The sequence below is a fragment of the Erpetoichthys calabaricus genome, chromosome 17, assembly GCF_900747795.2.
Source record: "Erpetoichthys calabaricus chromosome 17, fErpCal1.3, whole genome shotgun sequence".
NCBI classification, from domain to species: Eukaryota; Metazoa; Chordata; class Cladistia; order Polypteriformes; family Polypteridae; genus Erpetoichthys; species Erpetoichthys calabaricus.
Window position 1 is genome coordinate 6,778,392 of NC_041410.2, and position 13,286 is coordinate 6,791,677.

The 13,286-nt window shown below is 43.1% G+C and overlaps 1 protein-coding gene across 1 annotated transcript in view; it reads right to left on the reverse strand.

Annotated features, from left to right (window-relative positions):
• LOC114667347 (MHC class II regulatory factor RFX1-like) overlaps nt 1-12,941 on the reverse strand; it is a 45,723-nt gene extending 32,782 nt beyond the window's left edge. The window contains exon 1 of the mRNA XM_028822618.2: nt 12,553-12,941. Within this exon, the coding sequence (XP_028678451.1) occupies nt 12,553-12,832 (280 nt within the window). The 5' untranslated portion in view covers nt 12,833-12,941. The remainder of the gene's footprint in view (nt 1-12,552) is intronic.
• Nucleotides 12,942-13,286: the final 345 nt, after the last annotated feature.

Here is a 13,286-nt window from a genome sequence, read left to right on the forward strand (position 1 = left end):
GTTTGGAAGCTCAAACATATTTTCGGCGCATGACCAACTACATGAAAAGTCACAATCACAAGTTCACTAAATTTTACCAAAAGGTGTAATTAGCAGATTTTGGAACTCACATCCTCAATTGCTGAGCGCTTTGAGTAGTGAGAAAAGCGCTATATAAATGCAAAGAATTATTATTATTATTATTATTATGATGGAGCACCAGATCATAAGGTAAAAGTGATAACTAAGTGGCTTTTTTTTTTTGTTCTTTATTTCACCTTATACAATTTCTTGTATTAGGAATTTGTTAGTTTTCGTATACCCCTTGGGGTCAGAATGTAGGGTCAGTCATTGTACAGCGCCGCTTGAGCAATTACAGGTTAAGGGTCTTACTCAAGGGCCCAGCAGAGTAGGATCTCTTTTGGCAGTGACGGGGATTCAAACCGGCAACCTTCTGGATACCAGCACAGATCCTTAACCTCCGAGCCACCACTGGGGAACAAAACATCGAAATTTTGGGTCCATGGCCAGGAAACTCCCCAAACCTTAAACCCATTGAGAGCTTGTGGTCAATCGTCAAGAGGGGAAAAACCCACCAATTCTGACAAACTCCAAGCATTCCTTTGGCAAGAATGGGCTGCCATCAGTCAGGTTTGGGCCCAGAAGCTGATTGCCAGCCTGCCAGGGCAAATTGCAAAGGTGTTGAAAAACAAAGAAGGGCCAACACTCCAAATATTGACTCTGCACATAAACTTCATGTCATTGTCAATCAAAGCCTGTGAAACTTCTGAAATGCTTGTAATTCTACTTCAGTGTACCAGAGACACATCTGACAACAAGATCTGAAAACACTGAAGCAGCAAACTTTGTGAAAACCAACACTGGGGTCATTCTCCAAACTTTTGGCCTTGACTGTAGTTCCTTAATGTCCCGTACACATCTGTACCCAAACCAGGAGGTGACGTTGTGAGTCTAGACTCTTCCTACAGCACCAGAGTAAAAAGGATCACCGGAGAGACCCAAAACTTCCTCAACTGTCTCAGATAGCAGAGATGCTGCCTCGCCTTTTTGGCCTGCTCTTGAATATGTTCAGTCAGTCAGTCATTTTCCAACCCGTTATATATTCTAACACAGGGTCACGGGGGGTCTGCTGGAGCCAATCCCAACTAACACAGGGCGCAAGGCAGGAACAAATCCCGGGGAGGGTGCCAGCCCACCGCAGGACGCCCCAAGCACACACACGGGACAATTTAGGATCGCCAATGTACCTAACCTGCATGTCTTTAGACTGTGGGAGGAAACCCACACAGACACGAGGAGAACATGCAAACTCCACGCCGGGAGGACCCGGGAAGTGAACCCAGGTCTCCTTACCACCGCACCACCCCTGAATATGTTCCCTGTTGCGAATGCCTGGATATAGGAAGCTGCACACCCTCTGCACTGCGGTCCCGTTGATACTGAGGGGGTGTAGGAGCGCTGCTGTCTCCTACCGGAAGTCCACCATATTGAAAGAATCTTTTAAGTTTGTCTGTCGCCTATCTGTTGATGACACTCTCATACTTTTTTATTTCCTGTTATTAAACAATTCATGATTAAGGAATGCCGGATAGATAATTTCTAGAATTCCTTTTGATTACCCCCCCCCCTTTATTTATTTTTTGCTTTTGTGTCTGAAGCAAAATAAATGCAGCTGCGCACACAATACACACTTCACGGCAGAACTGTACAGATAAAAGGCGGCCTGTCGATTTCTTGCAGATCAGACTCTTATTTTTTTTTTCTGAAATACAAAGAGTAGGAAACCCAGCGTAGCCACCATTAGGGTTCACAGTAAAAGTGAAGGTGAGCCTCGGCCGTGACCACACAGCTGTCACCAGAGGCCCACTCCACAGTCCACCGTTTGTCTTCGCCTCTAACATATGGACTTAGCGAGTCTTTTAAACCGAGCATTTCTGTGAGGAGGTGAAGAAGAGGAGCTGCCAAGTGAGCAACCAAACACCGCTTGATATTCCATCTCTCGCTGCATTTAGACTGAGGAAGCGGTTATTAATATCATAAGAGGCAGCTAGCAGACCAGTCGTCCTGGGCAGGGGTCCACCAAAAGAATAAGTACTGCACCTTCCTCCATCTTGCCTCTTGGAATTTGGATTGGAGTCCCTGGGGGAGGATTGTGGCACACTGGTGAACTCTGATTGAACCAAGTGTAAACTGGGGATGTGCCCACCTAAACAGGCTGATTGGGACGTTGGCCAGAATTGCAGATTGTGCAAGAGGGGGGTTTTTAGTTTACCATCGGGCAGGTTTAGGGCAGCTGTCATGATGTCTAATGGATAGCGCTACACAAAGTAACACTCTTGGTTTATAGGCTCAAGAATGAAAGTGGCAAGAAAATTTGACACATGAAAGGAGCCCACTCGGCCCATCAAGCTCATCTGGTTAGCTAGTAGCTACGCCGTCCCAGCAGCCCAAAACAACTACGGTGCACAAAGTGGAAACAAAATAAAATAAGCAGGGTGAAAATAGAGTTCTGAGTGACTGTTTTGGGGGTCACCAAACCTCAGGATAGCAGCAGACACTTCCCCAAAGAAGGGAAAAGCACCTCTGCACATAAAGACAGGGCCACTAGAGGGCAGAAGACCCTATTTTCGGGGGTGTTGTTCGTCAGGGAACAGAAATGGAGGAAAGGCAGGAATGGGAGCTGGCAGACGGTCAGGTGGTGACCCAAGGCCCACGCCTAGGAGATCTGCAACCTTGCAGTGGATGCTTCAATGCGAGAATAAACGACACCAGTGGAACTCCACCAGACCATTAGGTGGCAGTAAACACCAGTTGGGCACCCCCATTGGCAGACTGGCAGTCGACACGACGCATTTGTCCATTGGTGATAGGGTCAGTGTTGTGACACGTGCAGAGTCCAGTGAAATTCTTACCTACTTGTGCTAATTAACACGAAACACGTCACCACCCTCCAGCGCCATCATTAGTGAGTAGAACTATTACCTGATCTTGAACTTCTGTTTTCCTTACTTCAGTTATAAATGACCAGATGGAAAGGCACCATTTGTTGGAATGAAAATACTGACAGAAAAGGCAGCAGTTAGGAGCAAAAAAAAAAAAAAAAAATGACAAATCTTTTCAAACATGGCAATGGCAGCCATTTTCATGTTTCACTTTTGCTTGATTTTCTGTGGCTTTTTGGGATGGTATTTGCATCCTGATTCCCAACCAGAAAAGCTTGGAGTGGTTGGGGAGGATGTGGAACCTCAAGTGGAAGAGTTTAAGTATCTCAGGGTCTTCTTCATAAGTGAGGGAAGATGGGACCAAGAGATCAACAGGTGGATTGTCAGCAGGTATGTGGATGTGGTAGCAGTCAGTCGTGGTGAGGGGTGAGCTGAGCCAGAAGGCAAAGAATTTGTGGTGGCATGTCCACGTTAAGAAGTCTTGTGGCCTGTGGACATAACACTGTCTGTTTCGGCCATAACACTCCTAAAGCGTTTGCCTGACTTCAGCAGACCGAACAGAGATAGTCACTGGTGTGAGACGAGTCTCCGATGATCCTAGGTGCTCTGGTTCTGCAACTCCTGGTATAAATATCCTGAAGGGACAGTAGATCAGATCTGGTGCACTGTTCTGCCACCTGAATCACTCTCTCTAGTCCCAATGAGCTTTGGGAAGTGACCAAGTGAACTAGATTGTGGCTACAAGCAGCAAAAATGAGCTTCATTTGCTTGGGGGTCACTGTAGGCGCAGCCTTACAAACATTCAGGAGGAGCTCAAAGTCCAACCGCTGCTCATCCGCATTGAAAGGTTTGGGCATCCGATTAGGACGCCTCCCTGCAGAAGTGTTTTGGGCTTGTTCAATCGGAGGGAGACCAGAGGGCAGGCCTAGGACACTCTGGAATGATGAAATCTCTTGTCCGGCCTGGGAATGCTTTGGTATCCTCCACGAGGAGTTGGTGGGAAAAGGGAACGTCTGAGCTTCATTGCTTAGTCTGCTGCCCCGTGACCTGGAAAAGCACTAGAAGTTGGACGGGCGGATGGATGGAGTTTGTATCCTTACTGTTTTTTTTTTTTTTTTTACCTCACAGAATTAATTTCTGATTTTATATCTTTTAGGAGTGGCCTCTTAAAAGTTTGGAATTTGCTCATGTTATCTCGTGACGACATTTTGCTTGTATACGGATGCCACCATTTTAGAGTTATGGCATTCCCAATTCTACATTAACCAGTAAACCCCCGATTCTCGAAAGAATCCCAAATCCAAGAATGGCAATCACTTTCTGTTCCCTCCGATCTTTGGAGGGATGAAAAATCATGGAGGGTGGGAAAGTTTTCATTTAATTAAATAAATGTATTTGTACTAAAGTAATTTCTTTTTGGAGCCGTGACTCCTTTGGTTCTGGTGTTTCAGAAGCGCGCTGTAGGCGCCTGCGTTTACTGTTTTTATCCATGCGGTCTCATTTTTGTTTTTCTATGGCTGTGTCGTTAGCTAGAAGTCGTTTGCTGACGGTGGCGGATTCGCGTGCTGAAGTGACCATGGCGGCGGATCCGGGCTTGGAGATCTACATTACTAAACGAAGGTGGTATATGTGGTGGTGTGCGCGTTTGCGTTCAGGCGGCGGTTGTATTGTGCACGGCTTGCTTCTGGCCTCTGGCATCCGTGCATATATACAACCTGGCGTGCACACTTTACCTCAACTTTAGTTTACAGGTTGTGTTGTTTGGGCGCCACCTACTGACTCTGGGATGCCGCTGGGTTTGACTCTGTGGCGCTGTGCGCATGCACTTTCGGCACGGCTTGCTTCTGGCGTCTGGCATCCGTGCATATATACAACCTTCGTTTAGTAATATAGATATTGTAAAGCATGGAATTTATACTCCCACTTAATCCCCAGCGGCAGGCCCATCCAGTATTAATGGGTAGGTAGTTCTACTGGCTAATCATGGCACCAGAAAAATGTGACATGGACATGTTGCACGTTGTCTAGCACACACAGCTAAAAATTTCACACACAGCAGTGATGACCCTACATCTCGGTAATTTCTCCTAGCGCTCAGTGCTGGCTGGGTGGGCATAAATGTAGGCATCTTAACTACTGGCCTATTGTTTTCTAGAACAGCCCCAGATGTCTTCATAATGACAGCAGATCATCTCGTCACTCATTTCTGGATTCTGTGTGGGAAGCATTTCTCATAAATGACTCGAGTGACATTGAAAGCACATGTGGTTACATCAGGGGTGGCCGTAAACTCTTTACGAAAGTGACTGGTGGATGTGTTCCAAGTTGTAGTGTCAGGCAGGAACTGAAATGACAGGACCACTCAGAACAGACCCGTCTATAAAATTATCAGCCAGGCATGGCCGGAGGACAGGATCTTGTTGTCTATTAAACAGCACAGGGCCACCTCTGCTACTTAGTGACAGTAAAGATGTCGCGATTATTTTCCATTTACAATTCTTTACTCCTTTTTAGAGGTGTATTTATAAATCATGTTTTTTGGGGTGTTAGTTTTCAGTTTCACTTTTGTTCAAATATTGCTCTGTATTCATAAAAATCATTTCAGTTTTATTTGTCCGGAGCCTCCTGTACAAGAAAACACCCACATATGATAAACCGTTTGACTCGTCTTGACGTCTGTTTATGACAGACTTCAAACGTTTCGGGGAGTTCCCCCAATTTCGGTCCCCTACACCTGAAGAACACACATGTTTAGACCACATGTTGTGCAGAAAATGACACCTTCATCACAACAGGTGTCCTCAGCAAGAATGATCAGAAGGACTTGAAGTTGTGCAGGCCACGTCAATCCACCCCAGGGGTTCACCCCCTAATGGGGTACCAGGGGTCAAAGTTACTGCTTTTCACAAAAGTTTGAAAAGCTGGGGATTGGTGGAGTGACGTTTTATGCTATATCGAGGCGGCTGACCATGAATATGAGACAAATTTTGATATTTGATTCTTTATTGGTGGTCCCAGCCTGCTCAGAGCCACCCACTTCCAGAAGGTTAAAAATGACACATTTCAAACATAAGCATGCAGGGTATCATTTTAGAATATTTCAAGGTCAGTGATTATGAGTATGATTTAATGTTTGATCATTTAGGTTAGGTTTAGGTTAGGTTTCTTTATTTAGTCATGTTTACACAGGAAAACATGAAATTTGCCTTCTCAGTTGCATCTAATAACAAGTAACAGACAGAATGAAATAAAACATACAAATAGAAATAAGAAAGGTTAAGGTAAGGCAGTTAGATAAAACATATCTATACCAAAAAAAAAAGGTAACAGGATATATATCAAAACCTTAAACATTATCTCCGATATTTCTTATTGAAAAGTCGTATGGCACTAGGCAGAAAGGAGTTTCTGGAGCGATTTGTGTGGGTTTTCTAAGCAACTATCCTTCCTGATTTACTGAAGTTTAGTTCTACATGTAATGGATGTCCCTCATCAGTTGAGATGATTTCCAGTTTCTTTAACATTGCCCTCTGACACACACTAGTCAAATCATCTACATCAGCCCCAATAACTTTAGCTGCATACTTCGTAATCTGCTGGAGCTTTTTTGAGTTTTGGTTTGTCAGATTATTAAACCAGGCAATGAAACTGAAAGTGATCACAGACTGGATCAGACTGCGATAGAAGGACAACATGAGGTCCTTGTCTACTTTAAATAGTTTGAGTTTATGGAGGAGAAATAAGCGCTGGTTGCACTTAGAAAATAATTATTTTTGTATTTGTATTCCAGTTAAGATTGTTATCTAGGTAAGTTCCTAAGTATTTATATTCATTCACTATTTCTACCTCCTCTCCCAGAACTACAATAGGTGAACATACAGATTTCTGTCTCTTAAAATCAAATATCATTTCTTTGGTCTTTGTTACATTCAGACTGAGAGAGTTTTTATTGCACCAGATTACCATACAGTCCACTTGATTTAGATAGTGGCTTTCATCCTCCCCAGATCTATTTATTTATTAACGATCTATCCCACTATAGGGCGGAGAAGTGGCTCTGAGGCTAGGGATCTGCGCCAGCCAGTTCGAATCCCGTAAATGCCAGGGGTGAATCTACTCCATTGGGCTCTTGAGCAAGGCCCTTAACCGGCAATCACTTTCGTCCTGCATATGACATTAATCTGCATTCAGCCCTGCAACTTACAGGGAAAACATGGGTGTTGGTGGCAGGATTGGCACTCTAGCCACTGTGTGAAAAAAAAATTAAAAAAATCTCCCACTGTTCAGTGTGGTGCTGAGGTGTCACCCGCTGCCCTTGGGTCCCAATCCAGGTGGTTTGTCGTGTGATGTGTGTGGCAACGCATGCTCCCAACTTTTAACCCTTAACAGTCCTCTGTCAGAGGGTGACAAATGACAAATTTCTATTTACAATTCGAGAATATTTAGACTTAAACATTTAAATTTTGAAGCATACATTTTAATATTTCAAATATCTGATGTAGCTATTCTATTTTTAATATACTATATATAAATGATTTAGACAAGAATATAAGTGACAAGCTGGTTAAGTTTGCAGATGATACCAAAATAGGATTAGTAGATAATCTGGAATCCGTTAAATTATCACAGAGGGACTTGGAGGGCATACAGGCCTGGGCAGATGAAATTTAATGTCAGTAAATGTAGAGTTACACATAGGAAGTGAAAATGTGAGGTTTCAATACACAATGGGCAGTCGGAAAATCAAGAGTACACCTTATGAGAAGGATTTAGGGGTCATAGTGGACTCTAAGCTATCGACTGGCAGAAAGTGTTCAGAGGCCTGGGCAGATTTGTGGCAGATGAAATTTCATGTCAGTAAATGTAAAGAATGACACATAGGAAGTGAAAATGTGAGGTCTGAATACACAATGGGAGGTCAGAAAATCAAGAGTACACCTCATGAGAGGGACTTAGGAGTCGTAGTGGACTCGACACGATCAACTGACAGACAGTGGGCAGAAGCCATTAAGAAGGTTAACAGAATGTCAGGTTATATAGCGCCTTGATGTGTGGAGTCCAAGTCACAGGAGGTTCTGCTCAGGCTTTATAACACACTGGTGAGGCCTCATCTGGAGTCCTGGGTGTAGTTTTGATCACCAGGCTACAAAAAGGACATAACAGCACTAGAAAAGGTCCAGAGAAGAGTGACAAGGCTGATTCAGGACCACAGGAGATGAAATTTAATGTCAGTAAATGTAAAGTACGACACGTAGGAAATCAAAATGTCAAAATGTGAGAGTTGAATACACAATGGGAGTTATGAGGAAAGATGAAAAGAGCTGAGCCTTCTCAGTTTAAGCATAAGGAGATGAAGAGGAGACCTGACTGAAGTGTTTTAAAATTATGAAGGGAATCAGTCCAGTGGATCCAGACCGTTATTTTAAAATGGGTTCATCAAGAACATGGGGACACAGTTGGAAACTTGTGAAGGGTAAATTTCACACAAACATTAGGAAGTTTTTATTTACGCATCGAAACACAGACACGTGGAGTAAGTGACCAAGTAGTGTGGTAGACAGTAAGACTTTCGGGACTTTCAAAGCTCGACTTGATGTGTTTTTAGAAGAATTAAGTGGATTTGACTGGTGAGCTTTGTTGGGGTGAATGGCCTGTTCTTGTCTCAATTGTTCTATTGTTCTTGTTTCTTCTACCTCATGTAGTAAATCATTACATTTCGTACGAACACCCTGAATTAGTGTGGCTAGTGCTACCTTTTTAATATGGTTACTTTAATTAAGTACTGAGTAAAGGGGTCTTATTACTTGTCTCATTGTGTTATTTCATTTTTTTCACTTTTAATAAATTTACAAAACTTTCTATAATCCTGCTTTGCTGTCATTCTGGGGGTACTGAGTGTTACTCTTAATGTGAAGGGGAAAACTTCCTTTAAATAATTTTTGCACAAAGCTGCAATATTGCAAAATGTGGGAAAAGAGAAAGGGGTCTGAATACTTTCGGAACCCACTGTATTTACACAGTAATACAAAGAGAAGGTAAAGAAGAACAATAAAAAAATACAATAGTACATATACTTAAAATAGTAAATTATCCCCAATACCTTATTTTCTTATATATCTATCTGTATGTACTATTCCTGCTTGTTGGACTATTACTGTATTGTAAAATGACGTATTCCTATTAAGTCAGTCAGTCAAGAATATTTTGCTTATTCCAGCTCTCTCCTTTCCTTTGCAGAATTCGATTTTTTCAATATAAGAAGTCTATTGAAAAGCACCACACGTCGAAAGCATCAAAAACAGACAAAGGCTGTATAATTTTCATGGAAAAATTCCCTTATGATTGCCAAGGTAAGCTTGTTAACATTCTCATGCCAGTATAATGTTTAACAGGTGTCAGCTAACCAGCTCAATGTTACTTGGTTGTGTTCTGACAAAAGTTGGTATATTGTAATATTAGCTGTCCCCCGCAGCCCTGCCTGCGTAGAAGTGAAACAGGGCAGTGAGGAGGGTCCCGCCCGGCTCCCCACTCCTGACGTCCCACTTCCCCCTCCCCTCGTCCCGCAGCCTCTGTCTAGGATTAGCGCAAATATATCGCTCCTGCAAGCGAGCTGTGATTCTTAGAGCGATGAGAGAAATTGCGAAATGAACCGGAACATTCAAGCAAATTCTAGAAAAAAAGCCCGATCTAAATCCGTTAAGGAGTTCTCTTGTTCACTAGCTAAGCGGAGGTAAGATACACCCCAAGGCTGGCGCGTGAGTGAAGAGGGCCCCACCCCTCGGCCCACAGCCTCTCTCTTGGATTTGTGCAAATAAATCAGTACCGAAAGTGAAAGTGCGATGAGAGAAGTCACAAAATCAACCGGAACGTTCAAGCAAATTATAGAAGAAAACTCGATCTAAATTCGTTAAGTAGTTCTCTCGTGAAAAGCGGACAGACATACAGACAGACAGATGCTGGATTTTATATATATTGAGATGTTATTTTAATGCTCACTGCACTGAGTTGGGGGCAGCACAGTGGCGCAGTGGTAGCGCTGCTGCCTCGCAGTAAGAAGACCCAGGTTCGCTTCCTGGGTCCTCCCTGCATGGAGTTTGCATGTTCTCCCCGTGTCTGCGTGGGTTTCCTCCCAAAGTGCAAAGACATGCTGGTTAGGTGGATTGGCGATTCTAAATTGGCCTTGGTGTGTGTGTGTGTGTGTGTGTGTGTGTGTGTGTGACCTGCGGTGGGTTGGCGCCCTGTGTTGGCTGGGGTTGGCTCCAGTAGATCCCCACGATCCTGTGTTCGGATTCAGCGGGTTGGAAAATGGATGGATGGATGGATGGACTGAGTGGAATGTGCAGGAGGACTGTAGATGTCTGTAAATGTGCACTGATGAAAAAGAGAGCATAGTATAATTAAAACTAAACGTATGATCCATGCATTGAATTATGGACTGAATTCGTTCATGTCACTGCCCGGGAGAGTAAGCTGCATCACCCTGACTGTCTCACTCTGTACTCATATCACCCTGGCAACAGAAACGATTCACTCTGTACCAATGTCTTTTTGATGAATCATTCTTACGGCTGGTGGCTTCAAAGAAGGTGTCAAGGCCTGTTCTATTCCAGGACCCTGCTCTATCCAAATATTAATGCCTTTAAATATAAACATGCGGCACAATCCGAGCAGGTCTGCCCTCATCTTATTGATGTAAGGCTGTATTGTCAGTAGCAGCTGCTGTTCTTCTTTTTCTTCTTCTTTTGTTTAATGGCGGTTGGCAAACCAACTTAAGGTGCATTACTGCCACCTACTGGAATGGAGTGTGATGCAGAAAGGGGAACGAAAAAATAAAAACTATGACTCAAAAAACCTCTATTTCTAATTAAATGCTCTCAAATAACCTAATAGTTTTTAAATAACTGAATATAGATAGATGGATAGATAGATAGATAGATAGATAGATAGATAGATAGATAGATAGATAGATAGATAGATAGATAGATAGATAGATAGATAGATAGATAGATAGATAGATAGATAGATAGATACTTTATTAATCCCAATGGGAAATTTACATATGGCTCTATGAATCAGTTTACACCCATCTCCGTCCCTTATTAATTGATCTAATGTCAATTTACCCATTCCCAGGAATTTAAGATGTTGACCTCGTTGTAATTTAATAATACTAGGGGCCTTTGCCCCCTGCTCACTTCACTCGCCAACTCCCGGGGCCTGTGCTATGCGCTAGCCTCTTTGCGGTTCTACCACTCGCATATGGGAATGCGGATGTACAATTTAAACAGATATTTATTTTCATGGGAATTGTTACATATGCATAATAGACCTAACTATTTTACATTACAGCGAGTCCATCCATCCATTGTCCAGCCTGCTATATCCTAATTACAGGGTCACGGGGGTCTGCTGGAGCCAATCCCGGCCAACACAGGGTGCAAGGCAAGAAACAAACCCCGGGCAGGGCGCCAGCCCACCGCAGATTACAGCAAGTAATTAACCATATTAAAGAATAGTAAAACGTAATAAATTGAAAGAAAATTATGTTTCATGTTGCGTTAGAGGTGTTCGTTGCATTATACGTTTTCGTTCTGTTTGGCTTTGAAATGAACACGCAAATACTTTTTACGTATAACTGCCCGTGATTGAATTTTGTTTCTTTCTGTCTCTTAAATAAAATGATTTTTTCAATTGTTTGGCTTTGAGATTTGTTAATTGTCTTTGCAAAAGCTATTCCAACTGGAAACTGTTAACGTTTTAATACGAATGGCATATCAAGATCTCCTTTGTTGTCTAAAGTTATCCGCGGGAATGTACTACATTACCTTTCTTGGATACGTCCTTCTTTCTACAGTAATTCGTGCGGAGGAAGACCAGACGGTGTTAACGGTTGTAGATATTCTCTGTGATATTGTAAGTTGAAGTTTTCATCTTCCGCATCATCACCACCAACTGTTTCAGCAGAGTCTATTGATACGCATTTAACCAATCTGCCGTGTAACCGATCGACATTTTTGCCCGTTAATTTGTTTGACTTCCTCATTTCTCGGTGCTAGGATTGCTCATGTACTCATTTTTTCTGTTGATAACCCTTCGTGATGAAATTCTTTAGTGAGGAAAACGTTAAAATATATAAGAGCTGAGAGCGCAGGAACTGTGTCTGGCAAAAGCATTCACACGAATGAGAGGTGAGAGGACTGTGGGCGTGGGCCGTTAACTGGAAATGGTTGAGAGGAGGGCGGGACTTGAAAAAATCTCATAGCCAAAGTCTCGTGGGACTTGAAAAAACTCTCTCTTCCAAAAAGTCTCATCGCGTCGAAGGAGTATTTTTATATAATAGAGAGATATTAATAATACATGCTCCACTGTCTGCAGCTGATTACACAATCTACACACTCTGGACAGATGCTGCCCTATCTTGATCCAAGCCAGAAGTTGTTATGTGTGTTTTTTTATTGTTTGTTTTTATTATTTTATTTATTTTTGGAGCTTCTGTAAAATTATAATTTCCCCTTGGGGACAAATAAAGTATAATCTACTCATATGTGTGGCGATGGTTGATAAGGTGCGACCAGGAGCGGAGAATCAAGTGCCTTTGAAAGTTCCTTACCTGTCACTGTGACCACAATGTATTGCGGGGTAGGCTGGCTAGCATTTGGCTGAGGAGAGGAGCTCTGGATCTCAGTCACGTACTGCTGGGCCGTTGGCTGCTTCTGGGCCACGGGCTGGGGGGCCGCCTGGGCTGGTGCCTGGGCGCTCTGCAGCTCCGCCACGTACTGTGTAGGGGCGGGTGGCGCCTGGGCCTGGACTTGAACCTGCACTGTGCCACCTCCCTGCTGGGTTTGCTGCTGACTGGCTTGCAGCTCTGCTACATAGGCCTGTGTTGCCATGCCGATTGAAGGGCCCGACAGTCTCGCTCACCCTGCAGGAAGTAAAAGAAAGGAGAAAAGGGGAAGGAAAAAAAAAAAAGATTAGACATTAGTGGAAGTCCTGCTAAAATAAAAAAGCACCATTCTGACAAGTAGGCCTGTGCCAACAGACAGGTAACCAGCTCACCATGGGGACGCACTCCTTACTCGCGTCAAATATGACTTACTGGCAAATTTTTTTATGCATAACAAGTAGTAAAACACACAAACCTATGGTCCTAAAATAAAAAGAAAATAAATACCAAGTTAAAGATAAGGAGCTGTTGGTACTTTTCTAAACAGTTACTTCTGGTGGCTCATCAACAGCAAGCAGATCTTTTCAATTTTTGGCAACACGTTTTTTTGTTTTCACCATTAAAACATACAGTATGATGTTAATCATATCGCTGATGTAACTTTGCTAAGCGGTGGTCTT